The sequence below is a fragment of the Mobula birostris genome, chromosome 9, assembly GCF_030028105.1.
Source record: "Mobula birostris isolate sMobBir1 chromosome 9, sMobBir1.hap1, whole genome shotgun sequence".
Lineage (NCBI taxonomy): Eukaryota > Metazoa > Chordata > Chondrichthyes > Myliobatiformes > Myliobatidae > Mobula > Mobula birostris.
Genome location: NC_092378.1, coordinates 64,369,365 through 64,385,261, shown reverse-complemented (window position 1 = coordinate 64,385,261; position 15,897 = coordinate 64,369,365). Strand labels below are relative to the sequence as shown.

Sequence of the window (15,897 nt, the reverse complement as noted above, 5' to 3'; positions counted from 1 at the left end):
TTCTTGTGTAATATCCATCATCTGCTTGAGAGCTGCTGAAATGCAGTGATGGAGTTTTTTTGTAGATCAGAATTAGGTTTATAATCACTGACATATCATGTAATTTGTTGTTTTGTGGTAGCAGTACAATGCAAGACAAAAAAATCACTAAGTTACAATAAGAAACAATAAATAGTGCGAAAGAGGAATAATGAAGTAATATTTATGCACCATTAAGAAATCTGTTGGTGGAGGGGAAAAAGCTGTTCCTAAAACATTGAGTGTGCATCTTCAGACTTCTGTACCACCTCTGTGATGGTAGTAGAGCAGGCAGGTCTTAGATGGTGAGTCCTTCAAGGTGGATGCCAGGTTCTTGAGGAACCGCCTTTTGTAGATGTCCCGGATAGTAGGGAGGCTAGTGCCGGTGATGGAACTGGCTGGGTCTGCAGCCCTGTACAGCCTCTGTCGAGCCTGTGCATGGGAGCATCCACACCAGGCAGTTTGAATATTCTCCACCATCTGTAGAAGTTTGCTAGACTCTTTGCCGACATACCACATCTCCTCAAACTCCTGATGAAATATAGTCACTGGTGTACCTTCTTCATGATTCCATCACAGTTTTGGTCCCAGGATGGATCCTATGAGATGTTGGCACCCCGGAACTTGAAGCTGCTCAACGTTTCCACTACTGACCCCTCAATAAAGGTCAGGCAGCATCAACGGAACAGTAGAAGGGTTAGGCCATGAACATTCATCAGCACTGGAAAGGAAGGTGGCAGAAGTCAGAATAAAACAGCAGGTGGAGGAGTACCAGCTGGCAGGTGATGGGTGAGGGTGGGGAGGCAGGACGCTGGGGGATAGGGTGAACAATGGGGAATAATGTAAGCTGGGAGGTGATAGGTGGGGAAGGAAAACGAATCAGATGGGAGAAGACAGTAGACCATGGAATGAAGTGAACGAGTTGGGGAACCAGAGGAGGCAGGTGAAGGTGATGGGCAGAAGGACAGAAAAGAGAGGGTAGCAAAGTCAGGGATAAGGGAAAATGGTGCAGATGACCATCCTCCACCCTGTTTTTTCACAAACACTCTCCTGACCTATATTAACTACCCCCTAGATCTGCCCTTCACTTACACCCTAGGGGCAATTGACGGTAGTGAATTTACCTATCAATTTGCAGTTAATATATTCAGTCCTGGTTGTTAAGATTGAATGGAAAATACCTGCACAGGAGGGTAAAGACATTTCAGATTTAGATTAATCTATTCATCATAAGTACATTGAAACACAGTGAAAGGTAGAGTTTGCAAAAACTACCAACACACCTAAGGATGTGTTAGGTGTAGCCTGCAAGTGTTACCGCTTGTTCCTGCGCCTACTTAACATTCCCACAATGTTTGTCAGAACAGCAACAAAACACCCCCCCGTTTCCTCCCTCCCACCCACCCACTCACCCACACACATGCAGTCCTCTAACCCCAGGACAGGCTGCCTCCAGCCTCCATTGAACTTGCGGAACTGCAGATGTCGGTCCTCTGACTTCCATAATGAACTCTCATGCTCAGGGCTTCGACCGTTGGGCCTCAACCACCGGACTTCTGATCAATCTTTGGGCTTTGATTTTTGGTATTGACCCCAGGACTCGCCGATGACGCAACTGCGAACTCTAGGCCTCCAGCTCCATTCTTGCCAATTCACTTACCTAGAGGGTCATTGGCTGTTGGACTTCCTGATCGCATAGACCTGCGATCCCATGAGGGGGAGGGGGAGCTTGCTGAGAGGTGGGGGCACCAGCTCTTGTCCATAGTGCTTGCCAGCCTGACATCCATTCACAGGTGTCTTTTGCCCATGCTGTTGCTGGCCGTTAAGCACAGAGCAGAATCCTAGATTCCCCACATTCCTGTCCCTAAATGCTGACCTGACCCCTAATTCCCCTCTGTGTCCTCAAAATCATCCTCACGAATCTATAGAACAACTAAATCTGAGTCGTGACCTCAACGGAGACTGCAGCTCAACCCCACCTTGACTGGAAGCTGAGTAACGTTGAGTCTGGTGACCACCTCAGTCTGTCAAATTACCTCCATGTTCTGTGCCATCAATTCCGCACGGACAAGGAAAATGCTGCTAAATATTGTTTTACCTGTGAGGCTAGCATTTAGTGTTGAGGACCTGAATTTGTCATTAGATCGACAGTCTGCTGGGGGAACTCAGCAGGTGGACAGCATCTGTGGGGAAGGAAAAGAAATTTTGATGTTTGGGGTTGAAAACATGCAGCGTTTCTTCCTAAAGTGTTGATAATTCCTTTCCTCACACAGATTCTGCTCGACTTCCAGTAGGTGTTTGTTTCTCCTGGTTCCAACAGTCTCTTGTGCCTCCGTGGTGTCGTTAAAGCTTCAGTTCTATCTCCCAAATTTCCTGACGTGTTAACGTACTGATGAAAATTGCAAACGTATCAAACAAACTTGAAGCAACACACAAGAAACTTAAAGATTTGACCCAGCTCCTGCAGATCCACTCAGTGTATTTCTTTATTCTACTGTGAATGCCTGCAAGAACGGTGGTGTAGCGGTTAGAGTGACGCTATTACAGCTCGGGGCGTCAAAGTTCAGAGGTCAATCCTGGCATCCTCTGTAAGGAGTTTGAAATTCCTCCCAATCGAATATGTGTGTTTTCTCCAGGTGCTCCGGTTTCCTCCCACTCTCCTGTCCTACCCATATCAAGTACCTGTGCACTTCATACCAAAACGTACAGTATTCTCCCAATGGACTTGAAATGTAATTTGTAGTTTCTCCTTCTCTCTCCTAGTCGGATCATCATGGACAATTTTCGTGAGACTTTACACAAGAAGACTGAAGTGATTCTGAAGCTAAATCACTGCATCACCACTGTGGAAAGAGCCAGGAATGTGTAAGTGTTGGTCTTGCTGTCACAGCTAAATGTTTATTATTTGACAAAGATTTTGCTCTAAGCTAGCAGAAGAGACTTGTAAAGGGAGGCATTGGAGATGAGAATGGGTGTTCCTCATTGCTTCCTGTCTTCACAAGATATACTCAGTGGCCACTTTATTAGGTACACCAGTACACCTTCTCAATAATGCAGATCTCTAATCAGCCAATCATGTGGCAGCAACTCAATGTATAAAAGCTTACAGACATGGTCAAGAGGTTAAATTGTCCAGAACAAACAACAGAATGGGGAAGAATATGATCTGTGACTTTGATTGTGGAATGATTGTTGGTACTAGATGTGGTGGTTTGAGTATTTCAGAAACTGCTGATCTCCTGTGGTTTTCACACATACAGTAAGTCTTAGACTTTACAGAGAATGGTGCAAAAACAAAAAAAAAATCCAGTGAGCGGCTGCTCTGTGGGCAAAAATGCTTTGTTAATGAAAGAGGTCAGAGGCGAATGGTTCAAGCGACAATAACTCAAATAACCACATGTTACAACAGTGGCGTACAGAAGAGCTTCTCTGAATGTACAACATGTCGAATCTTGAAGTGGATGGGCCACAAACATGCGCTCAGTGACCAACATATTAGGTACAAGAGGCATTGAATAAAGTGGCTGAAGTATGTACGTGTTTTAAAAATTTTGTTGAATGATTCATTTGTCTTTAATGAGTCTAAAATGGAGTAGATGTGAGAAATCTCAAAAAAGAAAATACTTGGACGATGCAGTGACTATGCAGAGGAAAAGCAATGAAAATGTCAGTGCATGATGTTTCATCAAAAATGAGTAGGAGTTATGGACGGGATATCAAGAAGTTGCAGAAGGCACGGTGGGGGTTGAAAACACACAACCTGTGGTTGCAGGAGAAATTAGAATGTTGACTAAGTATTAAAATTACTTACTATATTATTTCCTTCAACTGCTGTTATAGGCAACTTTTGCAAACAAACTAAATTTTGTTAAGAGTAAAGGTTAGTTTCAAAGGTTCAAAGGTCAAGTTTAATGTCAGAGAAAGATATACAATATACATCCTGAAATGCTTTCTCTTCACAAAACATCCACGAAAACAGAGAAGTGCTCCAAAGAATGAACGACAGTTAAATGTTAGAACCCCAAAGTCCTCCCCCAGCTCCCTCCTCCCACGCGTATGCAGCAGCGAGCAATGATTCCCCCCCGCCACCAGCAAAAAGAAAGCGCGCATCCGTACCATCACCGAGCCCAAGCGTGTGCTAAGCAACAGCAAAGACACAGACCAAAGTTACTCCAAAAGCTTCGCATTTCATCCGAAATTTGACAACCCAAAAGTTCTCTCTCTCCCTGGCAAGGGAGAGGGAGGTGTCCCCATTTTCACATTTTATTTGTCACATGTACTTTGAAGCGTACAGTGAAATGTGTTGTTTGCGTTAGCAATCAACACAGTCCGAGGATGAGCTGGGCACATCCAGCAAGTGTGACTATGCTTCTGTGCCAACTTCACATGCCCACAGTTTACTAACCCTGACTAACCTGTGTGTCTTTGGAATGTGGGATGAAGCTGGAGCACCCAGAGGAAACCCCAGTGGTCGTCGGGAGAACGTACAGACTCCTTACGGACAGCGGTGGGAATTGAACCCTGATTGCGTATGGTGGTGGTGTGAAGTTTTAAAGTTAACCACTACATCACTGTGCAAGTAGTCATTTGTGGGTTTTATTTGCCGTTTGTTTCTTGAGATTAAACAGAAAATAAATTGGATTCCACCTCTTGCTTTCCATACAAGTATGATCCATGCAGGTTACAGACCTGATACAGGAGGGTCTCATTCCTGGGAAATGGACCGTATTTTTCAGTTATTTAATTTCATGAAAAACAAGATTCTGTTATTTTAAGATAGATTGTAAAATATTGAAAAAAAACTGCTATTGTATACATAGAATGTTGTCAGGATTGCTGTCGGTCCCTGAACCATGCATCTTTTTTGGCTGTTTTGGGGGAACACATTTCTGAGGGTCTGAATTTGCAAGTAGATCTGACTAACTCATTTCCTTGTGCAAAAGATGGTGTACCAGATGGGTTTTTAACCACAAACTGTTGGCTTCTTGGTCACCTTACCAATGTTTTTATTTCCTTCAGATCTAATTAATAAAATTTAATTTCTAGCTGTGTGTTGAGATTTGGACTGGTATCTCTGGATTTTTGTCCAGTAGCCACTGTGTAATTAATTATATCCTGTAATTGCAAGAACAAACAGAAAACTTTATAAGAGTTCCAAGCTTTGTAATTCAGACATTTAATAATTCCCCTTAAGTAGGCAATAGAATATGTTTTATTGGAATTGTCTAATTTTTTTCCAAACGGGATAGTTGGGATGTATAATGACAAAAATATATTGCATTGCCTCTATTGGATAGGTACAACAGTTTGCTGCAGACAACCATACTGCCATCAGAACTGAATGAAATTCCCGAAATTCACAACAAGCTTCTCCGTGTAAGTAATCAGCATTCATGATTCTGCTTGTAGGATGGATGGGAGAGATATGGAGTTACTCTGGTCCAGGTGCAGATCAATGGGACTTGGCAGAATAACAGTTCGGCATGGACTAGATGGGCCAAAGGGTCTGTTTCTGTGGTGGAGTACTCTGTGACTCTATAACTAGTAAAGGCCAGAACAATCCAAATAAATGTTCCATTGGCTTCCAAAGATATTTGTTGAGAATTTTGTTTCAGTATAAGCCTCTAGGCTATTTTTAAAGCCATCTATTCTTTAATTGGGATGTGGTGATCTTCGGCAAAGCCTTCATTTAATTGGCATTGCAGTGCTAACGTCTTGAACCAAGCAGTCTGTGTAATGAAGGTACTGTTACAGTGTTCTTCAGCAGAGAGTATTAGCGGTTTGAAAGATTCAGAATCAGGTTCATTATCGCTGACGTATGTTGTGAAATTTATTGTTTTGTGGCAGCAGTACAGTGTAAGACATTAAAAAAACTAAAAGTTACAATAAGTAAGTAAATACTGTAAAAGAATAGTGAGGTTGTGTTCATGGATTCATGGACCATTCAGACGGAGAAGGAGCTGTTTCCAAAGCTTTTGAGTGTGTGTCTTCAGGCTCCTATACCACCTCCTATTGGTAGTAATGACCATACTTTAACCTCTAATTTTAATTTTAATATAAATCTTTATTCTCTAAAATCGTTGAATTTTTTTTGTTGTACGTCATGCCAGCACAGCAGCAAATTCCACACACAATAGATTCTGGTTAATTGGGACACGTTGGGACCAGTACATTTTGGCCCAATTAAGTGGCTGCCCCAGTTAGCCGAAGTTTCATGGAAATATTTAAAAAGGTATAAAAAAAAAAGACAAGTACTGTTTAACTGAATAACAAATTATGTATTTAAATGAAATGCAGAACAAATGAGAACACTACCAATACCTTTACAGTACTATAAAATTGTGCATTAGTTCCTAATAGTTATTGATGGAGGAATTCATCCAGTGTATGCTGCTGTGTTCTTTTGATACTTTATAACTTTATACTTTCTGCTTTATTGTTGCCAAACAATTGGTACTAGAATGTACAATCATCACAGCGATATTTGATTTTGTGCTTCCCACTCCCTGGATTACAAATATTAAATATTAAAAATTAATAAATATTAAACATTTAAATTATAAATCATAAATAGAAAATAGAAAAATGGAAAGTAAGGTAGTGCAAAAAAACAGAGAGGCAGGTCCGGATATTTGGAGGGTACGGCCCAGATCCAGGTCAGGATCCGTTCAGCAGTCTTATCACAGTTGGAAAGAAGCTGTTCCCAAATCTGGCCGTACCAGTCATCAAGCTCCTGAGCCTTCTCCCGGAGGGAAGAGGAACGAAAAGTGTGTTGGCTGGGTGGGTCGTGTCCTTGATTATCCTGGCAGCACTGCTCCGACAGCGTGCGGTGTAAAGTGAGTCCAAGGACAGAAGATTGGTTTGTGTGATGTGCTGCACCGTGTTCACAATCTTCTGCAACTTCTTTCGGTCTTGGACAGGACAATTTCCATACCAGGTTGCAATGCACCCTTGAAGAATGCTTTCTGCGGTGCATCTATAAAAATTAGTGAGGGTTTTAGGGGACAGACCAAATTTCTTTAGTTTTCTCAGGAAGTAAAGGCGCTGGTGGGCCTTCTTGGCAGTGAACTCTGCTTGGTTGGACCAAGTCAGGTCATTTGTGATATTGACCCCGAGGAACTTAAAGCTTTTGACCTGTTCCACTTGCGCACCACCGATGTAAATTGGGTTGTGCGGTCTGCTACTCCTTCTGAAGTCAACAACCAATTCCTTCGTCTTGCTGACGTTGAGGGATAGGTTATTGTCTTTGCACCATGCCACCAGGTTCTTAATTTCTTCTCTGTATTCAAACTCATCATTACCCGAGATACGGCCTACAATTGTTGTGTCATCAGCAAACTATATATTGAATTTGATAGAAACTTGGCTACACAATCATGGGTGTACAATGAGTATAGCAGGGGGCTGAGTAGACAGCCTTGTGGGGCACCAGTGCTCAGAGTGATTGTAGAGGAGAGCTTGTCCCCTATTTTTACAGCCTGGGTCCTGTCTGTGAGGAAGTTGAAGATCCAGCTGCAGATCTGAGTGCTAAGGCCCAGGTTCTGGAGCTTAGGAATCAGTTTATTTGGCATGATGGTATTAAAGGCAGAGCTGTAGTCAATGAAAAGGAGCCTTACATATGCATCTTTATTCTCCCAGTGTTCTAAGGAGGAATGTAGGGCCAGAGAGATGGCATCTGCCGTTGACCTGTTGCTCCGGTAGGCGAATTGCAAAGCGTCATAACCAATCTCTCGAGCGTGCCATAACCAATCTCTCGAAGCACTTCATAGCAATTGATGTCAGAGCCACAGGTCGATAGTCATTCAGGCATGCCACCTTGCTCTTTGGCACTGGGATTATCGTTGCCTTCTTAAAACATGAGGGGATCTTAGACTGAAGCAAGGAACAGTTGAAGATGTCAGCAAACACTCCAGCTAGCTCGCTTGCACAGGCCGGGAGAACCCGTCCCAGGACGCCATCTGGGCCCGTCACCTTCCTTGGATTTATCTTCAGGAAGGCCCTTCTAATGTCCTCCTCGGTGACGATGAATCTCGATGCCACCATGTCTGGTTCATCCAGAGGGAGCAAAACGTTCCTCTTCTGTTCGAATCTTGCGTAGAATACGTTAAGTTTGTCAGGAAGAGAAGTGCCACAGTTATTGATATTCCCAGCCTTTTCTTTGTGCCCAGTGATCTCATTTAGACCCTGCCATAGTCTACCGGCATCCCTCTGGTTAGCCTGGGCTTCCAACTTGGCTCGATATTGCCTCTTAGTGCCCTTAATGGCTTTCTGGAGTTCACGCCTGGATTCCGTGTAGCAACTGGTATCCCTGGACCTAAAAGCCGCAGCTCTAGCCTTTAAAAGGGACTTGGCCTCATAATTCATCCAAGGTTTCCAGTTAGGGAATACCCAGATCGTCTTGCAAGGCACACAGTGCTCTGTGCATTTCCAAATAAAGTCCGTGACAGCTGAGGCATACTCATTGAGGTTAGCTGCCGAGTCCTTGAATACTAACCAGTCCACTGATTCAAAGCAGTCACGGAGGACCTCATCCGTTTCCTCCGTCCAACACGACACTACTTTTGAGACTGTGACCTCCCGCTTCAGTTTCTGTTTGTAAGCTGGGAGGAGGAGTACGGCCTGATGGTCCGATTTTCCGAAGTGAGGTCGTGGGACAGAACCGTAGGCATCCTTGACTGCTGTGTAGCAGTGGTCAAGTATATTCAGGCCTCTAGTGGGGCAGGAGACATGTTGCTATAACTTTGGCAGCGCCTTTCTGAGGTTGGCCTGGTTAAGGTCCCCGGACACCTGGTCTCAAGTTCACTGATGTTGGCATACATGATTGACTGTAAATGAACAAAATCAGTGCAGGCTCCTACTGTAGATAAAGACTGTCTTCATTGCCTTCTTGCATGAAGTAATGTCGTAATCCAACCATACATTTCCTGGCATCCTGTGTCGTCACTAGTTCAAGTTCAGATGTGTCATCTTCATCACTTCCCTCATCTTTATATTTCCTGCCTTGGTGATTTGATACAATGATTTCGACCCTTGCATCCTCAAAATCTTCATTTTCACTGTAACACCACTCAATGTTAGGCAGATGGCTTTTAATCTAGTGCGATAGGGTAATTTTTTTTTGGCTAGTGTCAAATCTTTTTGTGGCATCTTGGTAAAGGTCTAAGTGTTTTTAAAGTCAAAATAAAAAAATAAAATTATCAAAAATCACTGCTTTTTGAGTCTGTGTCCATTGGCCCAAACAGATAACATAACACAATCAGATGCACTGATGTTACTTAGAACTGCTCGTTCTAAGCACGGTGTAGTGTCTAATGGCCACACAAATGTACACGGCTGAAGCTAGTTAGAAGCTGTTCAGCAACAGTCTCCTGTCCCAATTAAGCATCATAATGTCTCAAATAAACAAAGGGAATCCCAGACATTTTCTTGATCAGATTTTGTTCTTTAAGAGTTGTCCCAAATAAACAGCTGATTAACCAATGGCCCAATTAACTGGAGTCCACTGTACACGTCAATGTATATGCTGAATAAAGTTGGTCCTTGATTAGAAGAGAGCAAGACCTTGGGTGGTGCGTGTCCTTCATGATGGATATAGTCAATGTGCCTGTGATACTGCTTCATGCCTGCTGCTGCTTTAATGAAGGTGTAAAAGTTTAATATTAATCCTGCGTTTAATGTTTACCAGGCGGCAACACTTTAGAAAACTGCTTCATACTTTGAAGTCTGCATATTTATGAGAGTGACTGGTATAGAGTTTTGTTTATGGTTCCAATATGTAGAGTATTGCTTGGACAAATTAACTTCAGGCATATTGAGTTAATATGAAAAGTAGGCATCAGTTACAGTCTTTCAGGGGAAGGTTAAAAGAGGCTGCAGTTAATAATTGTGACTTTTTCCCTTCACTCTCCACAATCGCTTGAGCTCTTTGAATTGGCAAAAAAGAGATATGGTTCGGTTCATACAGCCTCCTCTGTATTGGTGAGATCTGACACAGACTGGCGAACAGCTTTGCTCTGTCCACCACAAAAGACAGGATCTCTTATGGCTACCCATTTCTTCAATTTGATTTCCCCTGTATTGGTCTCTTTCCATTACTCTTGGACCATTAAACACTGTTGTGCAGTTGGCAGGTTCCTTGGATTCCATTAACCACAGTCTGAAGGACATTGAAGGTGCATTGTTGCCTGGTAGTCAGCTGTCGGATCACTGGACGTATCAAACAGGGACACACCCGGTGGACAAAAAGTAAGCTTTACTCTCCAAATACATTTAATAAAGTTACTCAGCAGATCAGGCAGCATCTATAGGGAGAAATGAATAGTTGACATTTCCGACTGGGACTCTACAATATTGAAAAGGGAGAGAGAAGAATTAATAAGAAGGTGGAGGGAGGGGACAGCAGGTGACAGGTGAGACCAGGTGAATGGGAATGTGGGTGGATGGGGGATGAAGTGAGAAGATTCCTTCTTCCCCTCTTTACCTTTTCCACCTGCCATCTCTCAGCTTCTCACTCCATCCCCCCCCCACCCACCCACCTTCCCTCTCAACTGTTCTCACTTATCACCTGCCAGCTTCCCCTCCCCCCATCTTCTTATTCTGGCTTCTTCCCCCTTCCTGTCCAGCCCTGAGGAAGGGTCTCGGCCCGAAACGCCGACTGTTCATTCCCCTCCATAAATGCTGCCTGATCTGCTGAGGTCCCCCAGAATTTTGCGCGCGTCGCTGTGGATTAACAGTCTTTGCAGAATCTCTTGTGTTAAATCACCACATTAATGTCTGATTTTTTCTTTTTACTTCCCAGCATTGAGAAACTTCAGGTTCTGCTGGACTTGATAACTGAAATCTATATTCAGTTCAAAAAGGATAAAGCAATGCACAGTAAGTAGCATTATGAAATACTCAGTGGCAGGGTGGTGGAAGAGTGGTCCATCTGTTACTTAAGAATTATTCATTGCATTTAGTTTTACATATACCTGAAGAAGGGTCTCAGCCCGAAACGTTGACTGTTCATTCCCCTCCATAGATGCTGCCTGACCTGCTGAGTCCCTTCTGTATTTTGTGTGTGTTACCCTGGATTTCCAGCATCTGCAGAATCTGTCTTGTTTATTACATATACCTTGGTATTCTCCAGAGAATGAGGAGTGACCTTAAAATTTAATAGAGTCATAGTTAAAGTGGTTGGTAACTTTCTTTTTCCCAGGGTTTGGGGTGGTCCAATTCTAGGGAGCATAAATTTAGGGTGAGTGGGGCAAAAGGGACCAGAGGGGTAACTTTTCCGTGCAGAGTGGTGAGAATATGGGACGAGCTGTCGGAGAAAGTGATTGAGGCAGATTCAGTAGTGTGTTGCATCTTGATGCTATTACAGTCCAAGCGTTATTCAGAAGTCAAGAATGAGTCATAAGACTGTTACTTCCAATCACTTTGAGGTGTTACAAAAACAAAAAAAGAATCACAGTGAGAGAGAAAACAAAGGAAAAGAGAGACTAAATGTTGTGTGGCCTTCACATTACCAGTCTACTGATAACGGAAAATTCCATTGGTAACAGTTAACCAATCAGATAGCCAGATTCAAGTAATATGACAACCATCACTGAAACCAAGAAGTTTCCAGAAAAATAGAGGGGCAACTGAACCATAATTACTGGAAGATTCACTGAACAATCATGTGTATGTAGGTGATTATATAACAATACAAACAACCACAGGAATGCTGAACCACAAGGTGATGTAATAATTCCACACCTTAATCCAACAAATATTATTTATCAAGAGTCTTCCCTCTACCTTTGCAGTCCTGGTGAAGAATCTCGGCCTGGAACGTCAACTAGTTATTCATTTCCGTAGATGCTGCCAGACCTGCTAAATTCCTCCAGCATTTGGTGTGTGTTGCTCTGGGTTTCCAGAATCTGCCGAACTTCCTGTCTTCAAGTATTATTTAAGAAGCATGCGTAGGATCTGGGCCAAATGCAGTAATGTAGGACTAGTGGGTGGGCATTATAGTTAGCATGGACTTGATGGGCCAATCTCTTGCTCTACGATTCTACAAAACAAGGATTATACTCAGAGTGTTGTTTCTCTTTCAGAACTGCCATACAATGAGGAACAGATTCACAAATTTGATAAGTAAGTGTTCAGTATGTGCCAAGTTTGTTTCCTGTTGCTAATGCTGTAGATGTTTAAGGGTTGATATTTTTACATACTGAGGTTTCATAAAAATGACAGTTTCCTGTCATGATAGATTTCTGTCTTTCAAGATTGTTCCAAGAATTGTGACTTTTACAAGAGGATACCCCTTGATAATTTGCATTGAACCACAGAAGCAGGCAGGATAAAATCATTCCTTTGCTTATAAATAACTTCTGTCAATCTTCATTGTGCCAGTATTTCAGATTCAAGTATATTTAACTTTCTCAGTTCCCATCACTTTTTCAGAACCAGGTTTATTATCAGTGACATATGTTGTGAAATTTGTTGTGTTTGTGGCAGCAGGACAGTGCAGTACAGTTTATAAAAATTACTGAGTCTGAGTGAGTAAGAAGTGCTGCAAAAGAGGAAGTGTTCAAGGACCATTCAGAAATCTGAGAGCAGAGGGGGAAGGGCAGTTTAAAGTTCCACCTTCAGCGTTCAGAACAACAAAGAAAAGCTTTTTTACATCCTTCAATTGGTGAACATTTCGCAAAGGTGGCCCTCTGCTCTACTGTGTCCTGTTGTCTCTTTGCCTGTTGGTCCTCAGGTCAGCAATGATCTAATTCTCTGATTCTTTCAACTACTGTATCCGCAGCCCTCTTTCCCTCGCCCACCACAACTCCTTGGGTATCTGGGTGGGGGATTGCTGATCTCTTTCAACCTATAACCCTCTGAAATTGGACTTCTTTCATTTCTTACCTCTTTCATCCTTGAATTTAGTTGCTCTGCCATTACCTTCAGCAGCCCCAACCGGTGCTGTGAAGTTCCTCTCACTGTGATTCCTTCCTCCAGATGCCTGCCTTAGACCCGACTCTTAGATCCAATCTGCCTTTGTACCTCATGTAAGACATTTTTATCTGATAATGCCTCTGAGAAAGATTGTTGTAAAGACACCATGTACTAGATGGGTTGCAGGGTCTGTTTCTGTGCTGTAGGACATTAGGATTCTATGGTGTAAAATGAAAAAAATGCTAATCTTTTTGCCCTCTAACTTTGTCAATGTACTTATTGTCAATTGAGGGAATGCAAAAGGGGATAGACGGTAGCATAGTGGTTAGCCCAATGCTTTACAATACCAGCGACACAGGTTCACTTCCCGCTGTTGCCTAAGGAGTTTGTACATTCTTACTGTGATTGTGTGAGTTTCCTCCATGTGCTCTGGTCCAGAGACATATCGGTTGGTAGGTTAATTAGTCAGTGTAAATTGTCCCGTGATCCAGCTGGAGTTCTATTGGGAGATTGCTGTGCAGTGCTGTTCAAAGGACCAGAAGGGCCTGCTCCACGCTATGTCTCAGTAAATAAAAATCAGCATTACAGAGGGAGATAGAAATACCCTGCAGCTGGTATTGTGGTAATAGAATCTGCTCTGGCTGCCTGGTTCCAGAAACACCAGCTACAGCAAAGTATCCTGCTGTGACTGAAATGATGCAATCTACCTCACTGTCCCTCTTTACGTGCACACACAGCCGTCCGTCCTTCCGGGATCTGAGAACCATATTTCAGTGTCTACAACACAACGCCACCTGTGTCCTAAACGATACCTGTTCCTTAAAATTACCTTGCGACTAAAATGCACGAGGGAGGTTAAAAATCTGGTTGAGTGGTGCCACAACAACCTCTCACTCAGCAAAAACCAAAGAGCTGATTATTGACTACAGGAGGAAGGAGCTGGAGGTCCATGAGCCACTCCTTATTAGGAGTTCAGAGATGGAGAGGGTCAGAAACTTTAAATTCCTTGGCGTTATTGTATCAGAGGATCTGTCCTGGGACCAGCAAACGAGTGTCATCACAAAGAAGATGCAGCAGTGCCTCTACTTTCTGAGAAGTGTGCATGGATTTGGCATGTCGCTAAAAACTTTGACAAACTTCTATAGATGCACAGTGGAGAGTATCCTTATTGGATGCATCACAAGCCTGGTATGGAAACACCAAAGCTCAGGAACAGAAAAGACTACATTAAGTGGTGGTGGATACAGCGGAGTCCATCACAGACAAAGCCCACCCTGCCATTAAGTACATTTATAAGGACTCCTGAAACAAGAAAGCAGCATCCATCATCAAAGACCCCCACCATCCAGGCTGGGCCCTTCTCTGGCCACTACCATCAGGAAGGAGGTCCCGCACACCAGATTCAGGAATGGTTATTACCTTTCAACCATCAGGCTCCTGAACCAGCGTGGATAACTTCAATCACCATAACTTTAAATTGATTCTGTGACATACAGACTCACTCTCAAGGACTCTTTACAACTAATTTTCTCTGTTTTTTTTATTATTTGCACATTGGAATTTGCCAGTTTTGTTTATGCATTTTTTTTGCAGATTCTATTTTTTTCCTGTAAATGCTTGGAAGCAAATGAATCTCAAGGTAGTATATGGTGACGTTTACGTACTTTGATAATAAATTTACTTTGAACTTTGTAAATGTGGTGGTTTTTCCTTTCAGGCAGAAAATGTGGCGTCACGTTGTTAAAGCCATGTCCTTGTTCAAGGATGAATGTTTTGCAAAATACCAAACTTTTCTTGACAAAGCGGACGACTGGATGAAGTGAGCAGCTTTTTTATTTTATAGTTTATAACGCAGTTGGACTTTTTACTCACTTTAAAATTGATTAGATTTGTAATTCTGAGCTTATTGATGAAGTTTCATCCTCAGGCCCAGTAGTTTACTCTGACCCCTGACAGCACATAAAACAACACAGTACAGGCCCTTTAGCCCACGATGTTGTGCTGTCCTTCGTACTCTTAAGATCAATCTAACCCTTCCCTCCCACATTGCCCTCCATTTTCCTATCATCCATCAGTCTACTTAAGAGTTTCTCCAATGCCCTTAATGTATCTGCCCTTACCACCACCCCTGGCAGGGGTCCACGCACTAACAACCTACCTCTGATATCCCCCAATACTTTCCTCCAATCACCTTAAAATTATGCCCTCTGATATTAGTCATTTCTACTTGATAGTAAGTCAAGCAACAGGGTCATGTATATAACAGCTGCAACTGGTTCATTGTACCTATCCTTGTTCTGATGGTTGAAGATCATAATTATGTTCTTCTTTCTACCTCCTGTAACCCTGACCTCCCTGTTGTGCACCTCCCTTGACAGAGGCGAAAATCATGTTAAATTAGGACCTGCAAGAGAAAAGTAAAAGAGTGCTGGTTGTTCCTCTCTTATCTCGCCCAGCCCTAAGTCGAGGAACAGTGCAGAGGTTGTATTGTTTAACCTTAGATGTCTGGACACAAAGTTTTTAATGCTGAACCACGATCACAGTAAAGCAGTTCATCTGTGCACTTCATCTATACTGACCCACTGTTAAACTGACAGAATGCTGCACGCCTGGCTTCCTGATCGTCACCCATTTCAATTTGACTTCCCATTCACATTCCCATTCCCATTCCAACATGGCCTCCTCTACTGCCATGAGGTTGCACTCAGGATGGAGGAGCAACATCTCATATTCCAGCCGGGTAACCTCCAAGCCGATGGTATCCACATCGATTTCTTTAACTCTTGTTAATTGCTCTTCTCTACCCCCCCCCCCCCCCCATTTTTCTATTCCCCATTCTGGATCCACTCTCGCCCTTATCTTCTCAGCTGTCCATCATTTCCGCAGTCCCCTCCTCCTTCCTGTCTCTATGGTCCACTGCCCTACCCTATTTGATTCTTCCTTCAGCACTTTACCTCTTCTACTTAA

General features: G+C 43.0%; 1 protein-coding gene across 1 annotated transcript in view; it reads left to right on the top strand.

Moving 5' to 3' along the window:
- The window catches only part of tbk1 (TANK-binding kinase 1), a 77,768-nt gene that overhangs the window by 47,434 nt on the left and 14,437 nt on the right, over positions 1 to 15,897 (top strand). Inside the window, exons 12-17 of the mRNA XM_072268187.1 lie at positions 2,782 to 2,883; positions 5,316 to 5,394; positions 10,142 to 10,263; positions 10,817 to 10,893; positions 12,099 to 12,138; positions 14,648 to 14,749. Coding sequence (XP_072124288.1) covers positions 2,782 to 2,883; positions 5,316 to 5,394; positions 10,142 to 10,263; positions 10,817 to 10,893; positions 12,099 to 12,138; positions 14,648 to 14,749 — 522 coding nt within the window. The remainder of the gene's footprint in view (positions 1 to 2,781; positions 2,884 to 5,315; positions 5,395 to 10,141; positions 10,264 to 10,816; positions 10,894 to 12,098; positions 12,139 to 14,647; positions 14,750 to 15,897) is intronic.